At 36.2% G+C, this 26,298-nt stretch overlaps 1 protein-coding gene across 2 annotated transcripts in view; it reads right to left on the reverse strand.

Moving 5' to 3' along the window:
• MDFIC2 (MyoD family inhibitor domain containing 2) overlaps positions 1-26,298 on the reverse strand; it is a 116,907-nt gene that overhangs the window by 38,445 nt on the left and 52,164 nt on the right. The window contains exon 3 of one of the 2 annotated variants that reach the window (XM_021714897.1): positions 5,397-5,435. The exons of the other annotated variant lie outside the window; for it this stretch is intronic. Within the exon in view, the coding sequence (XP_021570572.1) occupies positions 5,397-5,435 (39 nt within the window). The remainder of the gene's footprint in view (positions 1-5,396; positions 5,436-26,298) is intronic. 2 annotated transcript variants of the gene reach the window in all.

The following is a 26,298-nucleotide window of genomic DNA, read 5'->3' on the forward strand; positions in this document are numbered from 1 at the left end:
TCAGGAAAACACACACTAGCAATAGAGACACAGAGAGGGACAGAGACAGAGACACACAGACAGAATAAAGGGACAAAAGGATGTTCCACTACTCTCCCTCACCCCTACCAATGAGTGGCAATGACATTATTTGGACCAGGAGTCACAAAATGAATTCTCATCAGGGAGGACTAAACAGGCCTGCTGTGATGTGTGTGTGCATGTGTGCATGTGTGTGTGTGTAGTGTGTTTCCCTTCCAAGACTGGTGCTACACCAAATAACAGTCATATGTTCTTGATGGCTATTTAGTGTTGTAAGCCCCTAAAGCGTTATTGCCTGCTGTTTTCTGCTCTTCTCTCCCACTAGACGTTAATAAATATGTTCAAATGACAAGGATCACTTTGTTATTCTGACATAATGAACTGGGAGATGTGCTTTCCAAGTTCCAAAGTTGACATGGTGACACTAGCAGGGTGATGTTTTCACTTCGAGGTGCCCTAACTGTATACTCGACACACTTGGAAGAATAAATATTGATTTGCTCCATGAGGATGTGCGCCATGTGAAATGTTAATGCTTTTAAACGACTTTGGACATACAAAGTAGCTATTATTATTACTATTATTATAAGGTATAAAATCATAGCGGGTGTTTCATCTTTAGCCTTTATCCTCATGATTAGAGCACATATATTGGGCGCCTACTGCACTCTCAACCACCACTCATGTGACTGGACACTGTGACGATGTTCTTAGGATGAAGACATTAATTTTGGAACCTCCCAACAAAGAAGGTGAGGATTATTCATAACAATCATGTGCATACACATTGCTTCGTAATGAATGTTTACTCCCTCCCAGAACCTCTCTTATTATTGTGTTGGAGATTTTCTGCTTGCCTTTCCAGGGTGATTCCTACCCTTGTACAGAGAAAAAAATGTTTTAAATTGCCATTGAAAATAATAATTAACTAGGAAAGTTTGGAGCCCTAGTGGGGTTAATATCTGATCTTTGGTTTGGCAAAATAATCTCTAGGGGAGTTTGAGTACTAAAAGTGAGTTTCCCGCATACCATGATGTGTTGTGGGAGAGAGTCATAGTTAAACTGCTCTGAATAAGACGAGCTGAAATCTGCAGTGAAGCTTGGGGGAAACAGGAGTGCAGCAAGATGGCAGGAACAAGACTTCCACATGGAGTAATGACCAGTGCCCATGGCTAAGTGACACAGTTAACAATACAGATATCTAGTGTCCAATGATAGATCACTTGCTAGCTGGTGTTTTGATGATAAAGCATCCCCTTCCCATTGTATGTATGCTTTTGGAAACTTTAAAAAACAGATTTAAGATGTTACATACAATCACTGATAAATATTTAAAGTGTAAAATTTAATGACTTTTGACATCCGCATGCATCTTAAAACCATCATTACAGTCAAGACAGGAAGCATTTCTATCATAACCCACACACAGTTTCCTCATGCCCATTGTCATCCATCTCTCTCTTTCACTAGGCATTCTCTGACCTGTTTTCTCTTACTACAGATCAGCTTGACTTCTCGAATTTCATATAAACAGAATTCCTCGGTTTGCACTTCTTTTTGTCAGACTTTCGCACGTCATGAGTATTTTGAAATTCATTTAGATTGTTGTGTATATAAACAAATGTGGGTTTTTTGCTTAGTAATATTCAGTTGCATGAAGATACCTTAATCCATTTTATCCATCCACCTACTGAAGGACATTTGTGTTGTTTTCAGTTGTAGGTTAGTGCAGATAAAGTTGCTATGAAAATGTGTGTGCAAATCTTTGTGTGGATATTTCTCTTGGATTAAACGATAGGAATAAAATGTTAACTTGCGTGATAGGTATGTACCCACCCCCATGTTTTCTTATTTTTGACACACTAATGAAAATCTGATACACACACATTCTGTTGTTGGTAGCATTAAGAATAAAGACATTGGAATCATGTCTCAGGAAGCCAGCTGAAGATACAAGAATATCTGAGAAGAGTGTGGAAAAGCACTTGCAATGAGTGACTTGAGTTGGGTATGAGACAATTCTACCTTCTCAAGTATTCTAGGCACTTAAAGAGGAGCCTGGACTGGCACATTCCTTTATTTATTAAGCTCTTCTTTCAATTAATGTTTATTGAACAACTACTATGTGTCAGGGGAATGGAAATACAAAAGTGAATGGTACTAATATACCCCCAGATAAAAAATAAAAGTGGAAAAATAAAATTTAAAAGATCTAGTGCTTAGTAGAGCTTAGAGTCATAATTATAGAATACATATGTATCTATGTTGCAGAAATTCGAAAAATTATATGGATTCTTTGTGACCTACCCACGGATTAACTTTTCTGTTTTCTCCTTCACTTCTTCCTTGCTTCCTTTGTTTCAGGAAAATTAATTTCTTTATTGGCTTTTCAATTTTGCTTAGGTTATCATGTGGCATACCTCCTCTTCTCCCTACCTCGTCAAATCTTGCCAGCAACTTTTTAAACCCTGCCTTGGACATCCTCAGCCTAAAGAAACCTTACGGTTTTCTGATTTATTTGGACCGGAGTGCAGACTGGACATTATAATATGTAACAACTGTGAAGATGGATTCTAATGTGTAGCCAGGGTTGAGTATCTCTGTCCCAAAGTGATTTTATTGGTTTTCTATGATTGCACTGCTCTGCAAAATTTCTCTGTATTCTCTGTACCTCTGTGTTTACTTCTATCCCCTAACCAAGGAGAAGGGGCCCTACTTCCTTTAAAGTAGAACCTTCACATCAACTTGGATGGACTTAGAGTCTATAATATCGAGTGATCGGCTCGGCACGGTGGCTCCTGCCTATAATCTCAGCACTTGGGGAGGCCGAGGTGAGAGAATTGTCTGAGCCCATGGGTTTGAGACCAGCCTGGGCAACATGATGAGGCCACATCTCTACAATAAATAAAAAAGAATTAGCCAGGCATGGTGGTGCATGCCGGTAGTTCCAGCTACTTGGAAGGCTGAGGTGGAAGGATCACCTGAGCCCCTGCAGGTCAAGGCTGTGTTGTTGGTGAGCGTGCCATCACACTCCAGCCTGGAAAACAGTGAGACTCCAACTCAAAAAACCCCCCCAAACAAAAACAAATACTGAGAGATCTATCACAGAAACAAAGAACTGAGTGCCACATGTTCTCACTCATAAGCGAACCTTGAACAATTATCATAATATTATAAGAAAGGGATTGGCAGTAGTGGGAAACTACAGGGGTTTGTGGGGGGGAAGGTGGGATTGGCAGTAGCGGGAATCTGCCAGCGGTGAAGGGCACACCTCATCAACAAGGGTACTTGCATAATGAACATTTGCATCTCTCATCCTGAATTGTACCCCACATCTGCAAAATAAAATTTTAAAAAGGTGAGCCTTCTCATCAGCTGACATCCTTCTCTTTCACTATACACAAAAGATGTGTCTTTATCAACCATCATCTTATTTCCTTGAATTTTCGGTCTTAATCTACTGACTCCTTTTACTAGATGCGTGTTTAGGTGTGCCAACACCTATAAATCCTTCTTGCACAATTTTTCCACCATAGAATTCTTTTGGGTATTCCTTAACATATACTATTTCATCTTCCACTCACTCCTTAATCCATTACAACGGATCTCTTAAAGCTCTTGCAATAATATGTGCTAGGTACTTAATAAATAATCGTTGAATGAATGGATAAACACACGAATGCATGACTTTTTTTTTTTTTTTGAGTCGGAGTCTCACTCTGACACCCAGGCTTGAGTGTAGTGGCACTATCATGGCTTACCATAGCCTCAATCTCCTGGGCTCAAGTGATCCTTCCACCTCAGAATCCTGAGTAGCTGAGACTGCAGGTGCTTGCTACCATGCCTGGATAATTGATAATTTTTTTTTTTTTTTTTGTAGAGATGAGGTCTCTGTCTGTTGTTCAGAATGATTTCTCTCTAACTCCTGAGCTCAAGCGATCCTCTTGCCTTGGCCTCCCAAAGTGTTGGAATTACAAGTGTGAGCCCCTGTGCCTGGCTCAGATTTGTTGTCTTTTACACACTTCCCAAAAGAACGTTCTCAAAGACATCACTTTGATACCTTAACTTCTTGTTACTTAAAAATAAAAAACAACTGTTCTCTCCCCTTAATTCTTATTTTTCATTCATATATATTCACTAATTATATATACTTATTTATTGTACAAATTTGTTTGAAATAGCCTCTAAGCAGTTTTACCTGCTTAATTATTCACTGGCTATAAGATAATTCCACCTCCTACATGTTCTTCCTAATGTGTGGCTTAATATATTAACTACCTCTACATTGATAAACAAAAATAATAATTTTAATTTTTAAAAGTTTACACTTTTTATCTTGCCAGTAATTTCATCTTTATTTTAATAGAAAACTTTCTTTTACTTATGTGAAAATGTTTCTTTATTAAACAAGTAACACATAGGTAAGTTTTTATTGTGAAAACTAATAGTTTAATCAAAACAGAAGTGTCAAAGTAAATTTCCATGTTGCCACTGCCATTTGCCTCATTCTCATAATTCTTTATTTGATAAGCTGATTTAATTCCTATTATCAGTTTGGAATACAGCTCTTTCAGACATTTTTACATACATTCATGAACATTTGCATATTTGATTTTTACTTAATGAAAATGACGCCATGCTGTATTTATTAATGTGAAACTGGATTTTTTTCTTCTCGTTAATATATCTTGGAAGTGTGCTCATTTAGATCTGTCTCATCCCACAGAACTATTGCATAATATTTTCCACTGCATATGCAACAGTATATGAACAGATCTTTATCGATGAATGCTTAAACGCTATCTTTCTATATTTATTTCCCATCTCTCTCATATGTGTAGTCTTTTAACCAAATAAAAAAGCACATTTCAAGCTTTTCTGTCTTGACTTTTCTTGCATGCCATTCTTTTCCTATTCCTTATGATGAAACTTCTACTTATCCGCCCAAATTCGGCTTAAATGTTAACTCGACATGCCATCCTCTGAACTATACTAAAAGTGATCTTCTTACACCTCTTACTCTTCCTCCTTAATTAGTCAAGGACAGAGACTGAGGTTTCAGGACTCCCACAGAGCTAAACCTAGTGCCCCACATATAGTAAACTCTGGATCTATGTATTGCCTAAATAATAAAATACTTTTTAACCTTTTATTTTCTAACATGTATACACCCATAGATTATAAGCACCTCCAAGGTTAAAAACATACCTCAACATGTTTTGAAAAATGTTCATGTGGGATGACTTGTATGCTGGTGTTATCGAAGCCATATTGTAGGCATAGATAAAGGCAGAATTATTTCCTTACCATATTGTATCAGACATGGCCTTCAGTCAATATAGGATGCTACCCCAAAGAATGGAGGATAAACTCACCTGAATCTCCAAGAGGATTCAGAATTGAGCTGGATAATCCTGGAAAAAAAGGGAAAAGAAAAGTATTGGCAGTGTTCGTTACTTTTTTGCTCCTCCAGGATCTCTTCCACCTTTTTTTTTTCTTACAGGAAAGAGAGCCCTACTTTCCAGTAGAGAACCTGTTCCAAATAGCTTGAGTGAAAATGGTTTGCCCTGTCCTGTTCCTTACATAGACCTGTGATAGCCAGAGTTCTCTATCAATCAAGGTGTTCCCTGAAACTTGAAGTTAGCATACTGGGGAGTGAGAGTTCTCTCCTCGTATGTGAGGTGTAATGATTATTTGGGCTTGAAATGGACAGAAGCCATCTTTCTTGCCATATGTAAAAATATCTGAGAATAAAGTCCAAGCAGGGGCCAAACAGCCAAAAACCAGAGGTAAAGGCAGGGCACTCTACTCATAGGGAAATATTCCAAATTCATTTTTGGGGTCCCTGAATTTAGTTACTCCTGAAGCCTGTGTATTCCTGGATAGCCTAGATACATGAGTTTACAAATTCCTTCTTTATCTAGACTGGTTGGGTTTCTGTGACCTGTAATGGAAAGAGACTCATATAATAGTATAGGAGGTTTAATTAATTTTATATATCTCTTCTGACTCTATTTTCTTCCAATCTCTTTTTAGAGGATGTATGCTGATTAAATTCTCTAAATCTAATTGTTTAATCTCTGCTTTCTAACTCCCAAAATATTCACAGCGTAGAAATGTTTAATTTTGTGAAGGTATGCCAAAAATGATCTACAAAAATGACTTAAAATTGGAGGCTGAATCTTATGCTAAAATGAATGGTAAGGAATAAAGAAACTGAGACGTGGTTTCTGCTGACCTGGTCTCTCATCAGTTTCTATTCAATTTTCAGTAGTGAGAAGTGGGGATTGGGTTTTATGTATGTTGAGTACCTACTCACTTCAATTATGCCATAACATTTACCCATGCCATGTAGATATTGTTATCCTGCTTTGAAATATTTTTTTAATAATCACAATGATTTTCAGAGTTCCATTCTTGCCCAAGGACATCTAGCTAATAGGTATAATAGATACAAGATTAAATCTCAGCTGTGTCAGTGTTCTCAGCTCTTCCTCTCCACCATTCAGGATGTTTGAATTGACTCTGTTCTCTAAGAGGACATTTCCAACTTCAGTCAACTGTCTTAAAGTGCATGGCTTGATCATTATTGTTTTGGGAAAATAAAACCAATCATTTTTTATGGAGAAGTATATTGCTGTATACAGAGTATGAGATTTAAGTTTCGAGACATGAATTCTAGTTTTATTTCCAGTAAAGATCTCTGTGATTATGAAACTCAACTTTTCTAGACCTTAGTTTCTGCATTGGTCAAAAAAAGGGCACGAGGATCAATTATCTCTCAAGTCTATTCCAGCTTTCTTCTACTGGTAAGTAGAAAATACTGCCCCAGTACCCTACACATACCCTGTTAGAAATCATATTATCACCCTGTGTTATAATTATATGCTAAATACAGTGACTTGTACAACTCTTGTACAACGTCTTGTACAACTCCCAACAACGAGTCCAGTGTCTGGCAAATCAATCACCAATAAATATTTGTTGAATACATAAATGAAGCAATTAAGTCTATGTACTCTTGTGCACAAAATATTACTTTTTAATTGTGTGTGTGTGTGTGTGTGTGTGTGTGTGTGTGTGTGTGTGTGTGTGTGCGCGCGCTTTTTACTGACCAAAGGAGTAATATTTGAAATTGAAGAAAATACCTCTAATTTTGCTGGTGAGAAGTAAAAATAGATTAATGATAGATCTGAGTATTCCTATATTCTACTTATCAGTATGAATTTTAAACAGGATGTTCCTTCAAGATAAACAAGGAGTTAAAATAAGAGCTGTATTTTAAAGCGTAAAGTGGTCATAGTAATTCAACATCCACTAAGGCTTGGTAACTGAACCATCCTGGTGAACTTTCTGTGTGAATGAGTGTTCCTTAACCAGCTTTTCCTATATTATTTCATCCCAAGAAAGAAAAGCAGTAGCTAAGCCAGAAACAAGCAAGATAACAACAACAAAAAAAAAGAGTCTGTGGCCAAACCAACAGAATTACTTTTTTTTTTTTTAATTCCTTCACTTGTGTTTGTGAAGGAGAAGTAAGTAACGTGGCTTTTTGTCTTTGTTTAGACATTGGACAATAAAAAATCACAAGAACATATATTTTTGACATACTATTTTTTGGTGTTCTTTGGAATTTGGACCCTAATTAAAAAATATGTGTTTCCTAGCCCTTCTTACTGTGAAAATCCTTGGCAATATAAACAGATGCACTGGTTGGCTTTTAATTCTGACACCAGACTGTCTGAAATAATAGCTCTAAGAAAGTGTGAATTCTTTCATTCCTCAAGCTTCAATTATAAGCACTTAATTTGTTTCTCTTTCTATTGCTGACTATAGTACCAATCTGGCTTATTTTTCACCTGGCCAAACACGATGCACTTTAGAAACCCCTTATTTTGAAAAGTTTACTCTGCCTAAGAAGACAGAAACAAGCTATAGGTTTGAGTTATTTTCATATTCCAAGGTGCATCAATGCAATTTAACAATTGGGATGTTAAATGGTGTTCTGAAAATTTCAATAATATAGGCCCATAAGATGACAGAATTAGGATCCATGATAAGCAGTTGGAAAACACTGAGTATTTCTCATAAAAGTTGATTCATCATTTGATAAATGAGCCAAGTTAATAGCTTACTAACTCATCTTGACCCTTCATAGTCAAAGATGTTCTTTATTTTTTGTGTCCACCATTTTTTACACCTCATAACCAATTCGCTGTCACAATGTTTTTAGCTTGTGATGTGACTGTGGTGATACTAACTTCTGTACTTGGATGGGGTACCACAAATGGCACATGAGCCAAAAATGTCATCAGTTCCTGGGAGTGAGGATATTTTGGAAGAATTGCTAAAACTGAATCTTCATGAATATTGTCATGTTTCCACTTTTAAAACTTCACTCTGTCGAGGTGTGTTTTTATTTTCTAGGGTCAAAAATAAAATCAAAGAAAGGCAAATTATTGCTGGAACTCATGATAAACATAATGAAGAATGTGTCATGCTTCTACAATTGTTCTCTGAGTCTATCTCTATATATGCATTTATATTTTGAGATGTTTTTACCAGTTATTTTTGTGCCTAACACTAAAGCAGATTATGTCTCATTTGTAAATATGATGGAAAGAATGATTAGGGCTACAATGTAATGAGTTATATGGTAGGAATTGTTAAGCCCTTTATTTTAATTATCTCACTTAAATCCTAACAACAATACCTTTTAGATTCTTGTTAGTATTAACTCCACATTAGAGGTGAGGAAGCTGAGACTTAGAGATGCTTGTACCTTACACAAGTTCACAGAGTCAGGAAGTGATAGAAGCAGGGACTTGAACCCAGAAAAGTCAAGTTGTTCAATCATGTCCTGCTTTCCTAGGCATTGAAATTCTTAGTGTACGTAATGTTTTATACATGTGACTCCATTTAATTCTTCCTAAAAACTATTAATGTTGCAAATATTATTTCTATTTTACAGATGGAAAAACCAAAATTCTGATAAAATGATCTGTTCAAGTTTACACAGTTCCTAAGTAGTGCAGATCGGCCTAGAACCAAGGTCTGCCTGATTACAATAAACCTATGCTCAAATGTTACCCTAAATCGCATAACAACATTTGTTTAGGGCATTAGAGTTTACTATCTAAACCTGGTAGACGGCATCAATACAATTCTTGAGTGTGCAGTGACTAAATATACTGTCTTTGATGCTGGAAAGACTTGAGAATTTCCTGGTAAGGGTAAGGGCCAATGACGTATACGGTTATTCTTTGACATATTTGTAACGGTGATGAAAAGGAGTCTTGGAGGATATGTATTTCCAGTAGCAAAAACAGAGGTTGAGAATTGAGCTTCTGGAGTATCTTCCCAGTCTCTTTTACATGACATATTATTTAATTCATTTGCCTCCAATGAAACTCCCCTGAAATTGAGTTGGCTATGATAACATCTCTTTGGAAACAGTGGGAAAAACACAGTGACATTCCTTTGATCTTTTTGCAAAAATGCATCTATGATTTTGTCCATCTAAAAACTTGTTTCCATTTGCAGAAAATTTGCTTTTGTGAAATTAGATATTTGAAAACATGAAATCTCAGTAGCCCATGGGTTCCATGACCATGCTTGGGCAATAGCTTGGACAAGCATGATGACTTCTAAGTTGTTTCCTGTTTTTCTTGGCCTCATTGCAATCCTTTCCAAAACTTCCCTCCATCTCTGCTGCATTAGTAATGCAAAATGAAATTCATTGTGCCCATTATATCTGTTAAATGGTTTCCATTTTAACTTGAGAAAAATGTATTGACGTTCATGTGTTTGGCATAGAAAATGTGTATATCTATCGAAGATAGCAACTTGTCTGTTGGAATTACAGTGCATTATGTATAATGCTGCTTTTAGCTGTGCATGTACATTTCCTGGAATCTTATTGTGTCAGAGCTTGGAAAGTTTACACAAGCATTGGTAATCTAATTTTTGTCTGGTGGGTGGCTGTGGAAATATGGAGTATTTGAAAAAGCAAATGTCTTGGCCATCTGTGCCAGGGAGTGGTTTGGTGGCAGGGGTGTCTAGTCAGGTGGGTAAAAGCATCCATAAAAAAAAAAAAAAAGGTATGAAAAAAATATTGCCCTAGGCCTAACCTAAATATTAATTTCCCAAGAGCAAGAAGATAGAAGAGTTATTGTGACATGATTTTTAGCACATTCCTGGTTATCCTTTTTAGGAGTTCTAATTGCAAGGTTGAAGAATCTGTTTTATCTTTCTCTCGCCTCTTAACGATAATCCTTCTCTAGACTATATTGTTTCTCGTGTCTTTTGTCTTCTGCAGACATGAGTCTCTGGCTCATGAGCATCTTGTTAAGGTCTGTTGAGGATTAGGGGCTGTGACACAATTTTCTTGCTGAGTCTTTTTACTGGGGATTTTTCAGCCGGTTTGTCTTGGAGGTCTTTGAAATGTCTTCTATCAAGCAATCATTTTCATTTTTCTTTGTTCCCCTCAAAATTGGGGTTGTATTTGGCTCAACTGTTCCTGGGGTCTAGGTAATGAATTGTACTATTTAATAGGCAGGTATGAAGTTCTCTGTGCAGCTGCTTGCACTGCTTTCTGTCTTGCAGTGTTGCTTAAATCCTACTCACTGCGCTGCTGCTGAACTGTGATGTAGTTTTCGGTTTTGAGCTTTAGTGTATTTCCGTCATCCATCTAAAGCAGGGTTTCTTAACTTGAGTACTATTGTCATTTGGGGCTGGAAAATTCTTTGTTGTTGGGGGCTGTGCTGTGCATTGTAGGTTGAGTGGCAGCGTCCCTGGCCTCTACCCACTTGATGCCAGCAGCACCTTCTCCAATGTCTCTAGGTATTTCTAGTGTCTCTTGTGGGGGGGGGGGAGTGAAATCACCTCCAGTGAGGTATCACTGATCTAAAGCAAGGTTGAAAGACGAGGCTGTCGTGATGTAACAGAATTTCCATAAAAAGCACTAAACTCAAGCAATGCAATGACAATACGGAGAGAGCTTTGTGTCTTGGAGGATACGTGGAGGAACTGTATCACACATCCCTGGAGAAAATACTGTAATAATTGTCTATAGTTTTCCTAGACTGAGTAACAGAGGAGGTAAGGGTCACCTTTTAACTGCTTTGCTTCTGATCTGCTAATTATCTCCTCACCCCGTGATGCCTTTCATCTCCCTTCTACGCAACTTGACTCACATAAGGAAGATTCTAATTCTTCTCAGACTTTCCACCTTAACTACTTTCCTAGCCTAACCTCTCTGCTCTTCTGTTTCTCCCACTGGTTTTCTTTGGCTTAAATGGGAACAAGGTGCCCATTTATTTCTTTAATCCACTTCACCACCTAATAGTACATTCTCTGCTGAGGACCGATTTTAACAAGATGCTTTTTTACTCTCTAATGCACTCCAGTAAAGAACTAATGTTTACCATGATGAGTATTTTCTGTTCCAACTGAAAAGCCGAAAAGCTGCCGACCACTGCAGTACACACTTTTTCATGTTTAACTTTTTCTCAATGCCTCTTTGAGTGGGTTACATCTATTATTTTTAATGGCCGTCTTATGTGCCTGTCAAAAGGGCATTCTATTGCTACAGAAATATCAATTAAAATATCATGCAAATGAATGAAATAATCAAAAGCATCTGATGACAATATCAAGGTTTTTTTTTATTTTTGTAATTCTCTAATAGCTGTGAAGGTAGACTAACAAATCTATTTGATCAATATATGGGATGTAAAAAGAAGAGGAGACAAGATTGACTGATGAATAAAATGAAACTGACACAAACAGGCTGACAGCCAGCTGTAAGTCTCTTTAGGGCAAATGCAATTAACTTAGAATAATAGACTCAAATTTGATGGTTAGAAATGCATTTTTATTAACAATCACAGGCTGAATCATTATGCTCTTATGAATAAAATGGTACTTATATTTTGTGCATGTGTGTGCATGCATATATAAATACATACACATATGTCTCTGTACGTATAAATTCATGCCTCTCACATTCCTATGTGCTCTGCTTATAATTCGGGTGGAAAAGTTGATTTTTAGAATAATGTACTTTAAAAAGGAAATTCATTCATAACTTGTCTCCAGGACTATAAATTCTGAATATTCTCCCAAATTACATATATAAAAATCATGCTACTTATCTGGTGCTATTAGACATAAAGCCAGTGAGCCCTGGTCCCAGAACTGCTGGTCCTTTGGGGATTTGGAATTGCAATCAGGGATTTACAGATTTCATTTTGAAGAGGAGAAGTCATTACTAGAAACCTAAGCTCATTTCCTCTCCTTTAATAGCTATTTTAAATCATTCATTTAGAAAATACATTAACTATTTAGGGTACTTGTAATGCGTTTCTCTTGGCATTAAGTCTGCATTTTTAAAAGAGTTTTTTTCTAAAATTATTTTTAAAAGAAGATGAGAATTAGAAAAAAGAAAAAGACCAAATGAAATTTTGGTGACATAAAATTACTTTTGGATAATATTTTCCTCTCTCATTGCCTAAAAGAAAACAACTTAAAACTTTAAGCAAATATTAGAATACTAGCAAACTTTTAATGTTTTAATGCTATGTAGGTAAAAAAAAGTGCATGACTCCTGCAAAATTACAAACTGGACCTTGAATATGATCAAGAAATAGTACATGGTCTATGACCTTTTTAAATGAGTTTGTTAATCATTTAAATAGGAAACAGTTTTAATTCTGTATTACTTAATGTTGATGCCAATCTGAGCACAAAAGGGAAATAAAAGGGAAAAAAGATCATAATAAAGATAAATACCTTTAATTTCTACAAAGAATCCAGAATATGGATTCTTGCATAACATTTTGCAAACCGCTTTATATATATATTTTTTTTCAAATGCAGAATAAAGCTCCCTGAGTTATGTAATTGCTATTCTTCAAAAGGACATCATGAAGGTTGACAATTTAAAATGTACTCTTTCTGTCACCATCCAATATTTTTGAATGTCTACTGATGGTGTTAAAAACAATCTCTGCAGAAGAAGGCTGCCATTGCCAATTTAGGACACTGGCTTTGTTATTAGCGTAGGCATATTAGATCATACTCTTGCTCTTCCTGCCTGCTTTGTTCTTTTGAGATGGCAGGGAACTGAAATTGACAACAGCCTACATTTATATAACAATAACTTGCATTGTTAAATATATATGTGTAGATAGACAGAGAGTTCTTTTATTTCCAAAAGATATCAAAGTTCACTACACACCATGAAAAAAAACCACAGATATATGCAGGTGCTTCTGGGGTGAATGATAGCAACTATTTAAAGGCATAAAGTATTGACAGCCATAAGATTCTTGAAATAGTACATTATTGTTTTTAATTTTTGATATATCTGCCTCCTTACAAAATTTCTGTTGTCTTCACAAGCAGGAAAGGATAAAGGTCATGTTTTTTTTACTTGGGCTACAAACCAGAAGCAGTTTAGAAAGTAAGCTAGAAAGAAAATGTCTAAGTCTACATGTTTGAAAAACACCGCTGCTGTAGACACAAGGTCAAGTAGGCTACTTGGTATTTCAGTAATTGTTCTATCCACCGATAGGTGAAAATAACGTACAGTGAACTCAAAGTAGGACATTTGATCATTGTATGGATGCCACTATAAATAAGATCATCAGATTTAGCAAATAAAAATAGAGGATGCTCAGGTAAATTTGAATTTCAGTTTATATTCTTCTTTCTTTTTTAGCATGAGGCTATCTCCCATGCAATATGTGGGCTATAATACTGATATTGACAACAATCTACATTTACATAACAATATGTGGGGCACAGTAAAAATTACAGGAATTCTGTATTTAATCTGACAGTCTTAACTGTAAAAGCAAGACTTTGTGTTCTCTTTAGAAATATTATCATTGGGATAAGGAAAACTTTCAGAGAAAAAATGATAGAACTTTATTTTTGTTATCCTTAAAGCAACCCTACTATCTTAAATATTTGTAAATCTGTTTTCCTCTTCACAGAATAGAAACAAAATTATATAACTCCTTTTTCAATAACTACTATAGGCCCTGAATAGAGTATTCAAGACTTGGGTCATATTACATTAATCAGTGGGTTGTCTATCTGTTTCCTTGACTGCCATAATGGATAGTGATATTTTCTTTCCTCCTCCTTTTCCTCCTCCTCTCTCTCCTCCTCCTTCTTCTTCTTTTAGTGTTTTTTCCAGAATGCCAGACAAGGTACCAAGCACATAGTAGATCAATCCACATTGCTTGAATGAATTCATTCTCAGTCTTTGAATTGATTTTTTCCCCCTTTCGTCTAACTTTTAATCATTTTCCATTTTTTTCAGACAAAATGATAATGTTTCCTCTATGGTTTCATTTCCATTTTGAAATATTTTTCAGCTTACACAAGGTGAAATTTGACACCTTCTGTATAAGGTATGGATAGTATTTCTCTGACAGTATTTCCTACAAGGGTGGAAACAGAGAAGTTCTGGATGGCTTAGGTCAAATTTCCTAATGATGGGGAGAATTAAGGAAGTATATGTTTAAACTTACCAGGAAAGTTGTATTATAGCACTTCCAATATATTCTTTATCATTTAGTATATATTATCTATTATATAAATGAGTTAAGAATGTTCTTGAGAACCAGCCCAATTTTCGATAGTGGGTTTTTATTTTTTTGAATAAATATAGAAATTGTCCCTTCCTGTCTTAAAACTCAAAACTTATATTTGCCTTATCTGAGTTCCTTCCTCAGGAGACAGACCCTCAGGCAAAGGCCTGAAACTCACTAGATCACCATATTCAAACAGTAAGACAATATTGACAATGACTGTTTTGCATTTCATCCCCCACTATATAAATCCCCAGTTCCAATCTGCTGGGAGACATTTGAAACTGATCTTCCATTCTCCTTGGCTGATATCACCCAATGAAAAAGGCTTTTTTCTTAGCAATACTCATTGTCTCAGTGATTGGCTTTCTGTAATGAGTAACAGGACCTTGACCAAACTCCTGGTGTTTTGGTAACATAACCACACAGAATTCTCACCTTAAGTACTATACCAATTTTTGAACCATAACCCCAAACTGCAACTCCATTCTATAGAATTGTAATAAATACCATTATATTCCTTTAAAATCTAGCATTTATGGCTCATTAATAGAAAAAGGTAAGTTTTTAAAAATCCAACGTCATTATCATTGAACTTGTTTCTACTGTATACATGTTATGGGCATTTAACACAACACAGTATAAAGCAAGTAGGATGAAAGTAGCAAGGAGAGTGAGATAAAGCCTAAAACCTTTATGGTTGTAAACACCCAAAATAGAATTATGTCATCAAAAAAGTAGACATTAATAATGTTCATCAAGCACAAAAATAACATCATAATTTTTTTTGAAGTTTCTGTTTACTGTGGTAAAGAGATGCTTGTTCTTTTAGATTGGATCAAACATTATATTAACAAATAAAGTGGAATTTAAGTAAAGATGATCAAAATTGAAGTCTAAGCAAGTCAATTCAACCCATCTTTTTGTTATTTAATGGGTAGGGAAGAAAGCGGTAGAGAAGATGGGATAACATCTACTGAGCACCTACTAAATTCAAGCACTATGCTAAACAATGAGAATACTAAGTCATAATCTTTGACCTAAAGTCTTTGACCCTGTGACTCAGAGTCAGTTTAATGAGCAAATTGCTCAATTTAATGAGCAAGACACATGAGCAGGTAAATTATTGCAAAGTATTTGAATGAAGTGCTTTAAAGACATAGTATGATGTATAGATATGATCCCGTATAGAATGTTATCAACCTTCTAAAGAGTTTGCAGCAATGTCTTCAGTGGAGAGATATTGCTTGAGTTGAGCTCTGAAGGAGTTTATCAACTGGGCAAAAAGGTTAAAAAAGCATTTTTCTTCGACAGCCCAACAATTGCCAAAGTGTTGGGTAATTAGAAGCAAACTGGGTTGAACCGGAGTATAGGGTTTAGGGTAGAAATAATTCCAGATAACGGGATTTGAGAATTAGATATAGCTTAGAACTTGGAGGCCCCATATATCATAGAAAGGATAATTTAAAGCAGGAAAATACATAGTCAAATTTAGGAGGGGAATGCTGGCAGAAGATCGGAAGAGACAAGATTGGATTAGAAGAGCAGTAGAGCAGTATTTGGGCTCTTGCAATAAATAGTTCAGGCAAAAGGCAATGAAGGTGTAAACAAGATGTTAATTTGTAATTGGAAATGGATGGAGTGTAACAGATTCAAGAGTTAATGAACCGAAGAACTCAACAGCTCAACATATTGGGGAGTGGTGATAAACCTGGTTAATATCAAACAAGACAGTATTGAGCCAGCTGCCATGTGTGATATATTTGCCAATGATGGCCTGTTTGACTCAAGCAAAAGGAAATCAAGAGAAGTGAAGTGAATCGACAAAGTGGATGGTTTATCTACTTGCCAGAAAATGGGCTAGGTGGCTTTTCAGACATAATGCCAATTGACAACTTTATCGTCATCCTTTTTTTCTAGGAAGTTTTATCCTGTTTGGCTGAAGAAGAAAACGAAGCTCAGAGACATTAAATGTAGTGTTGTAAGTTCACAGAGTTAGGAAATGATGGAGTGAAAGTCCCTACTCAAGTCCCTTTAACCACACGAAGTCCCTGGTCTTTCCTTTAAGTTGCACTTCCTGAGACTGACTACAGATCAATGTAGATGTATGTGTTTGAATCAAGCTAAATAAGGATTTAATTCTACATCAAGGATCTTTTAAGTGATTTATCTAGGAGTATAAAGTTTAAGAGCTTTGTGTTTTTGATATTTCTAACCATTTTGAGAGACAGAACTAGATTCATTCATTCAGTCAAGATTTATGTAGGGCCTTTTTTCTTGTTGCAGTTCTAATTTGGAGTTACCTCAGGCTTTAGTGTCTAAGGAAAATAACTTAAGTTGTGCAAATATGAGCTTTGGTTTGGATGCAATTTAAGAGACTAAAAGCCACCACGTCACAGGAGAAAAAGATACAGAATATAACTTAATTTCCCTTTTTTCCCTCACATCTTCCTTTTTCTGATTAATCATCCTTTCCTCTCCCTCATTCATGCCTACCCTCTTAGGTCTAAGTGAATTTTTTTTTCTTAAAATATATCATTGCAGGTGCCCCTGCTGTGAAAATGGAAAGAAATGTAATGTTTTTGGCCATGGGAGAACTGCCAATTCCACAATACCAGCACAAGGAGAGTCCATCCTCCGTTTATTTCCCCCTTTTCTCTGTTTTGGATGTTGATGAGACATTAGTATGGCATGAAGTCTGTTTGTGCCTTGTTGTATTTATTTTGTTGAGATTAGAGTTGCTAAGATACAGTAGTTATTTCGAATTGTAACTGCCGATTCCAGTGGTCATAAAATAAAGTACTAAAATTCCTTTATTTTCTAATGCTAATAAAACAAATTCTTAAGGGGAAGAGGGAATTTTCTGGCAAAAAAAATGAACAGTATGTCAAGTGGCCTATGCTATAGCACATAATTAGATCCACTAGTCTAGTTGTATTGAGCTATTTTGGTTTAAAATCTAGAGAGAAGTTCTGACTTAGAGTTGTTTATTAAGTTACTGTTTTTAAATAAAGGGTGTGGTCAGGTTTTACAAATTTTATGTCTTCTCTTCTTCGTGATTTAAACCAGAGAATTTCTTTTTCAATCTGTTGCTAGTTATTCCTCTCTGTTTAATAAATATTTTGAGGGACTTGGAGTTTTTAACACTTTCCTGCAACTACTTAAGTGAGTTGGGGTTCTGAATTCTTCTCATCTTGAGTCGCTAAAGCACTAAATCTCTCTCATTCTATTTATTAATTGTATTCTCTAAGTACATAATTTATAAGTTAATTGTAATCTTATTGCTATCAATGACATTATTTTAGACAGATGAGAAGCCACACCCTATGTTTCATCTTTTATTGTTATTGACAACATTCTGTACTTTATAATGAACCATTAAAAAAAAAACTCAATGTTTTCAAACACCAGATTAAATCAACTCTAGGACATTTCTTTGAGCTTGTAGGTAAATATTTTCAACTAATACTTGAAAGAAAAACCATTAAGCTATTTGGGCGGAAAAATAATCTCTGAGCAGCCAGTTTGGCAAAGGTTTGTTCAGTGAATGTGTGTAATTTCAAATTACTGTATGTTTCTATTTCACAAAAATTTCCAGCTTCCCTAGAACCCTTCAAATACTAATATCCAGAGTTTCCACTGGCAATTCCTTTGTTTGTTCTGGAAGCATCTTGCAATTTGGGACTAAGAAAATATTGTGTTCCCTTTGGATTTATAGACATAAACATATGTATTTCTTCTTCAGCACACAGTTCTTTTCAGGGGAAGCCAGGTTTAATGGGCAGATTGTCAAATAGTAAGAAGACTTCATCAAAACACTATAGTACATTTGGCTGAAAAAAGTGATCTTTAATAAAATGTAATCTATTTAGAGAAAGACAAACTATTAAATAATGATATCCCTATGTGATCTGATTAAAAGTAATAGTTTGTGAAATCACTAATTAAATGCCTTTACCAGAGAGACTTAGCTAATACACTATACATTGCTGAATTGTAATCATTAAAGCCAAACTTGTAATACCCAGTAAAGCCTTACGCCACAACAAGTCGGTGGTTAATTGTAATTCCATCAGAGACACTGCAAAATGGTGGTTTCTGCCCACATCTTTGGAGACAAAGTAACTTCTTGGTTTTGTGGTTATTAGTGTCTCAGGATTTTGAGATGCCAGTGCTTTGTGGAGTTTCAATTCTAACATCTGCATTCTTAGAACATAATTTCCAGAAGGAAAAGTTATTTACCACAGTCCTCAGTCTTCATATTCTATGTTTCTTGTTCATCTATGCCACAATTAGGGCATTATCTGAATTTTATTTCATCTGACTATGCATCCCAAGATCTAAGTCTATAGATATACCAGGAATTTGTCTACTTGCATAATACTGGGTGCATATTAGATTGATTTATTGGTCTAATGTTTTCACTTCCCTAAATAGTATTTTACATGCACATCCTGGCTCTGACCTCATGATGGTAGAGTATACATTCTTTTTTGCTCTTTTTGGAGGGCTTAATGACTTGACTTGGCCAAGCTGGAGACTATGATGAGAGCAATTTACTTGCAAATTTGGGCTTCTGCTTTTGCTTTAAGAGTAACATGCTTACGTAGTTGCTGGTCCAAGGAAGATGAGGAACATGTAGAGCTAACCTGGATACACCTGCAGCTTTGAGTCAAACCCTATTGCTACTTGCTCAGGTTAGCAAAGCTGCAGCTGACTCATAGATATGCAAGCAAGAAATAAATGGTAATTGTCACTTGCCATTGAAATTAAGTTTGATATACAGTAGCATAATGGCGGCATTTAACTGATAGAGTGTGCCCAATTTTAGTTCCTTAACCAGTATCCTTAAAACAACATTCTACATAGATGAGAAGGTAAAAAGAGTTATCTCGTCTGTCATTAATGTCTTTTGATTCTGTGTTAGCTCTGAAGCTGCAGTTTGACTTCAGCTCATAGAGATCTGAAAAGTTTCCATAAAGTTATGAGTCATATGTAAATGATTAATGCCCCAAGCCTGTTACTTGGTAAAATTAAACAAAATGGAAGAATTTTGCAAACCTAGAGTCTCAGTGGAATTCTTACCAATATATTACTTAGGCTTAAAGTATATGTATTATGTGCTGTGATTTTTCCATTGGCATATGGTGTGGCATACCACTGTCCCAGAAACCTTTCATGAGTGTCACATTATTTGCATCAATGTATGACTTTTTTTTGACAAATGAGAGTTGAGGAGTGGGTCTCAACTGCGGATATATTGTAGCAATAACTGTTGATGGATTATGGAGCCAAATGTTTCAATTAAAATAGGTTAGAGAGAATAATAAGTTAGAAACATGATTCAAGGGTTACAATCGCAAAAGCCAAGCAAGACCAGGCCAACAACATAAATCAATAAATTGAGTCAGATCACAGAAATGAGACATTCATGGTAAACTGGAGAACATGTGCCCCATTTACAGGAGAGAGGTACTTGGCTCCAACAAGTTTTGTCATGCAGGCACTATATTGCCCTTTATTTTTTAAAAAAATGAACATCTACTACATGTCAGAAAGTGTTCTAGAGTCTGTGGATACAGCAGTAAGCAAAACAAACTAAACTATAAAGAAACTAAATATTAATAAATAAAATGAAAGGTATTTTGCATTGTGATAAGTGCTAAGGAGAAAAAAATACAGCCAATAAGTGAGGTGTGACATTTTAGAAAGGGCAGTAGTGTCAGTCCTTACTGGGAGTGATTAGTCAAGTACTGAGTGAAATAGTAGAAGGAGCCATATGGATAAGGAAGACCATTTCATTTATGAGGAAGGGCAAGTGCAAAGATGCAAAGACAGCAGAGTGTAGAGTGTCCAGGGGGTGGAGATGGGGAAGTGTCAGTGTGGAAAGGGTTGATACACAAAGGAGAGAGGGGATGAAGAGTTGTAGAACACCCGAATACTTGGCTGCCTTAGTCGGGCACCTTGTTTTCACACTAAAATTGTTTCATCCAACCGGTGGCTCACACCTGTAATCCCATCACTTTGAAAGGCCAGGGTGGGAAGAATGCTTGAGGCCAGGAGTTTGAGACTATCCGAGGCAACAAAGTGAGACTCTCAGCTAGGTGGGTAGACTGTGTGAGTCCAGGAGTACAGTGAGCTATAATTGCACCATTACACTCCAGCCTGAGGGACTGAGACCCTGTCTTTACCAAAAAAAAAAAAAAAATGTTTCATCCAGAACCTGTACTCTGAGCTTAAAATAATCAGCCAGCAAGACTATGCCATAATTCATTTAGAGACAGTTGAAACTCTTATATCAAATAAACTTAAGTTAAAAAAAATCAATTCTAGGAGATAAAAAAGATTTAAGTATACTGAAAATATACAATCACTTTTAAAAATGAAACAAAATCCAGAAGCTTTTTTAGTATGGTGTTTGCTAGAATATAGCCAGTTTAGCAGAACCAATAAAAGGATTAACAAATGCAGAGATAAGATTAATTATGAATCTGTACAATTTGATTCAAATAACAGTTATTTAGTAGGCATATTTGTATTTTTAATATTCTTTTCAGAACATTAAATTTTTTTGGTAATTGTACATAACAAAACCTAGTTCCAATTGCAAAAAAAATTGTATGCTAACTAGTAATGATAAAACATTAGTGTCAATTGCATGATTTTAACAGCTGTTAAGTCTGTATTTGAATTCTATTGAATTTAATGGATAAATTAAAGTCATATTTTAAGACTACTTAAAAGAATCGTTTTTCAAAAAAGCTCAACCCCAAACATTCTAAAATTGCTTATTTTTATTCAATCTGTGCAATTATTCTCAATTATTATTTTGTTTTGTACAAGTTTTGCATTATTATAAACAGATGTGAGCATGAACTGAAATAGCATAATCCATCTTAGATAAAAAAGATATTAAAGCAAAAACAGACATGCTTTTGGGCTTTCCTTCCGCTCACTTTGGGGAAAATTAGTTTTCACTTAGAAAGCTTTGGGGACAATAAAGACAAGTCTATTTTCCCTAATGGCGAGATGGCAGAGGTAGTCATACTTAGAAAACAAAAAGTGGAAAACAACTTTCCTCTATGAAATCAGAGATTACCAAGAAGTTTATACTTAAGTGTATCCGAGCAGGAAAAAAAGGTTGTCTTTTTCTCAAGATTATAAAATGAGAAATAGAAGTCCTACCATGAAAAATACTCTATCTCAACAGAGACATTTAGTCACCTCTCCATAGTAGTTAAACACTTGATAGTTCCTTAGGTATTCTTCTATACGTGATTTACACATACATATGGCACCTCCCAATTTTATTTAAAAAGGAGCTCCTTGTATATAACAGATCTTATGGGTTTTCCCACCTTGACATTTCTCTTCAATGGTTTCCTATATTCCTATTATGAATATGCAATATGTATTTAACCGGTAATAGACTGATGGACATTTAGATTATTTCTTACAATTGTATAATAATAATTTTTGCAAGGAGTGGGGAAACCAGCTTGAGGAAGAGAGAGACATGCCATTGAAAACTATGAACGGGCTGGGCTCAGTGGTTCAGCCTGTAATCCCAGCAATTTGGGAGACTGAATCCAGTGGAATACCTGAGGCTGCAGGTTCGAGACCACTCCCAGCAACTTGGCAAGACCTCATCTTTACAATATATAAAAGAAAATTAGCCGGGCATGGTAGTGTGCGCCCGTGGTTCTGGCTACCTGGAAGACTGAGGTGGAAGGATCACCAGAGCCCCAGCAGGTCGACGCTGGGGTAGCCATGAGTGTGCCACTGTGCTCCAGCCTGGGCTATAGAGTAAGACTCCAACTCCAAAAACAAAACAAAACAAAACAAAACAAAAACGAAAGAAAAGAAAAGGGAACTAGGGATCAAGTACAGGCATGTAGTTCAACTAATGAAAACAGTGAACAAGCCGGGCTCGGTGGCTCAGCCTGTAATCCCGCGCTTTGGGAGGCTGAGGTGAGTGAATTGCCTGAGCCCGCGGGTTCGAGACCCGCCTGGGCAATTTGGCGAGACCTCATCTCTACAATAAAATCAAAAAAAAAAATTAGCCGGGCGTGGTAGCGCGCGCCTGTAATTCCGGCTACTCGGAAGGCTGAGGCGGAAGGATCGCCGGAGCCCGGCAGGTCGAGGTTGCGGTGGCCGGGAGCCGCCACTGCCCTCCAGTCTGGGCGACAGACAGAGTGAGACTCCAACTCAAAAAAAAAAAAAAAAAAAAGAAAAGAAAACAATGAACAAATGAAATTCTTAAACCACATTGATACTTTGACATCAAGAAAGTTATTTTGAGATATGTTATTTTAAAAAGAAATATAAAAGGAATTTCTAAATATTAAACTGCAGGATCAACAGTAGATTGGACTAATAACAGATAATTTTTTTATAAAACAAAACGTCTATAGAAAATATTTTGTAATTTTTTAGTCATTATAAGTACAAGTGAAAGGGCCAAAGATGGGTTTAGACTGTTCTTTATATTTGGTTCATAATAAGCAGATATAGAATGAGCATATTGGTTCTATGGTTCAGGAATCTATAAGGAGACCTAACTCTCATCTATGGCTTATGTATCTTTTGAACACCGGGAGTGGGGAGCGATCAATGTGCACCAATTGATGGAATCCTCCATCACTTTGGAAAATGCTTTAATTCCTTGGTTATGTGCAAATTGTAGATTCTGAGCATTTTACAAAAGAAAAAAATTTTAATTACATGAAGAATTAGTAAAATTTTTACAGCATGCAATGTTAAGTCAGGATCTACCTTTTCCTCTCTTTCCCCACTAGAATTGAAGGTGTAATAATACCACTCCAATTTTTTTTTTTTTTAGTACAGACACTAATAATATATAGAGAGTTCAGGGTTCTAGGTAACGGAGGCTTTATAAAATTAACAAAAGGCCACAAACTTAGAATTATGATAGAAGCCTGCATTCTGTTAAAATATAAACATAACTCAATCATAAGATGTTTTGTTTTACTTGTTTTCCTCTCTCCTTGTCCTTTTCTTCTTCCAGGCATGGTTGCTTGCACCTAGTCATCTTAATAGAGGATAGTCACTAATAATTGATTATCTTCATACCCTAACCCCAGAGGCTAAAGCAAGATTAATGAACTTGTTTTTCTTTTAAAGAACGACAATTCTTAGGTCATACAGATCTTTCATGGCATCCACAAGTTTGGCCAAAGAATGCACGTAACTTTGATCAACGGGGATCTCACCTCCTGCGTACGTTTCTGCTAAGCTGACAGGATAGTCAAACAACAGCCAGCCATTGCTTCCTAACTCACTTTTCTATAACTTCTTACCACTCAAAAATCATGTAGCGGTTGGTCATAAGATTTGTGCTTCCACAGTTGCTCCTATAGATAACATCACTATTATGAAACTTAAGACTAGTCTTTGAGATATTTTTCAGGCTTAGCATTCTGGTGGACTAACTGATGCCAACTGGACCTGTGCTTCCATCCAGGAACTGAGCACAAGGGGACAGTTTTGACATCTCTATGACTTCATCTCCAACCAATCAGCACTACCCATTCCCTAGACTCCTGCCTGCCAAACAATTCTTAAAAGCCCTAGCCTCCAAATTCCCAAAAAGGCAGATTTGAGAAATATCTCTTATCTTCCTTCCTTAGCTGCCTTGTGATTATTACACTCTTTTTCTGTTGCAACACCTGCAGTCTCAGTGTATTAGCTTCTCTGTGCAGTTGGCAAGAACCAGGTCAGGCAGTATTTACAAGGTCAAATCGTTTTATCTATTAGTTTTCTCGTGGTTAGGAATGACTCTTTAGGATGAGTTATTTTAATTCATATGGACCTGCTAAAGCCTTAATGGCATTATCAAGCATTTGTAGCTGGTAAAAACAAAGCCACTTTCTAAGAAAAGAGATAACACATACCTTTGTTGCAGAGTTTCTGAGTAGTAGCAGAGAGAGAGATGCACTTGTTATTTGAGAGGCATGGTTTGGCCTTTCTATCAATTCTCCCCTGATGAGCCATTGTATAAACTAATCTCTAAAATTTCTTAAAAATCGAATATGGACTATAATCTGCAATTAATAAAAAATTATTATCTCAATTCTAATTTAAGGTGGTATATTAACTTTTTAAAGATCTCAGGATCCAGTTGTTCAATTCGTTATTTTACATGGTATATATTGAAACCCCGGTGACTTTAAAGAAATTAATACAATATTGAAAAACCTATGCCACTTTCTGTTTCATCAGTAGAATAAATAATACATTATAAAGTAAATCATAAAGCTCTGAGATATGTCCCTCCTTTTCTAGCAGTAGGGAGAAGCAAAGGAAAGGATCAGATGACACTATTGGTCTTCCAGTTCATTCTGAATGTCATAAATTCCTCTCTTAATTATTTGCTTCCAGATTAAGAGATTTAAAAACATGTTTAACATAATAACACTGCAACTAAAAGTAAATGGGCATTTCCCCTATGTCTGCAACTAGAGACTTAAATAAACGTCATCAGATGGATATTTAGGATTTCTGCATGTACTTTCATTTCTTTGGGAGATGGATTAAAATTTCTCCCCACTGTTAAGCCCAAGGAAATGCCAGACTGTAGGATAAATCAAGGAGAATAGGGCAAGATCAGTGGTGGACAGGGCATCTCTTCAGAATCATAATAAATCAGATATTTGATGGTGAAAATCAATATTAGAGCATAGACTATAAAAAAGGAAAGAAGATATTTATACATTCTTCAGAACCAGAACAACTTTTCTGGAAAGTAATTTGGTAATATATGACTATTGCAAGAGACTTGGTTAACTATACCTTTTGTCTTTTCAATACTGGGGAGGAGTTTATTTGTCAAACTGTTCCTCATTCCTTAAAACATGGCACATATGGCCACTAAGGGAAGTTCAAGGATAAATGTCTTAATGAAGCTAACAGGGAGAATCTTTCCTTCTTTTTTTTTTTTTTTTGAGTTGGAGTCTCACTCTGTCGCCCAGACTGGAGTGCAGTGGCCGCCCCCGGCCACCGCAACCTCGCCTGCTGGGCTCTGGCGATCCTTCCGCCTCAGCCTTCCGAGTAGCCGGAATTACAGGCATGCGATACCACGCCAGGCTGATTTTTTTTTTTTAATTTATTTATTGTAGAGATGAGGTCTCCCTGCCCAGGCGGGTCTCGAACCTGCGGGCTCAGGCAATCCACTCACCTCAGCCTCCCAAAGGCGCGGGATTACAGGCTGAGCCACCGAGCCCGGCTAGGAGAATCTTTCTCTTTTATATCATGAGCTTTAAGGAATTAGGTTTGGATATCAGTGACTTATCATGCCTCTTGGAAAGAACCTATTTGTGGCAGGAGAAAATGCGACCAAGAAGCAAAGAAGAATTGTAGATAAGCAGAGTTATATGATGGAAAAAGAGTGGGGGAGGGAGAGAAAGGAAGAAGGCAAAGGGAGAGAAAATAGGAAAATTAATTTCAAGAAAATACCACTTGCAAATCCATCAAAACTCATGAAATATTGAGGAAGAGATTCAAGCAAGTATGTGTAAGACCTGTAATTTAAAACCTGCCAAACATTGCTGAGATAAATTAAAGACTACCTAAATCAATGGAGATATGTATTTATGTTCATGGATTGAAAGAATCAATGCTGTTAAGATGACAATCTTCTACAAGTTGACCTACAGAT

Source organism: Carlito syrichta, unplaced genomic scaffold (assembly GCF_000164805.1).
Source record: "Carlito syrichta isolate Samal-C Ts95f unplaced genomic scaffold, Tarsius_syrichta-2.0.1 Scaffold305868, whole genome shotgun sequence".
In the NCBI taxonomy this organism is placed as follows: domain Eukaryota; kingdom Metazoa; phylum Chordata; class Mammalia; order Primates; family Tarsiidae; genus Carlito; species Carlito syrichta.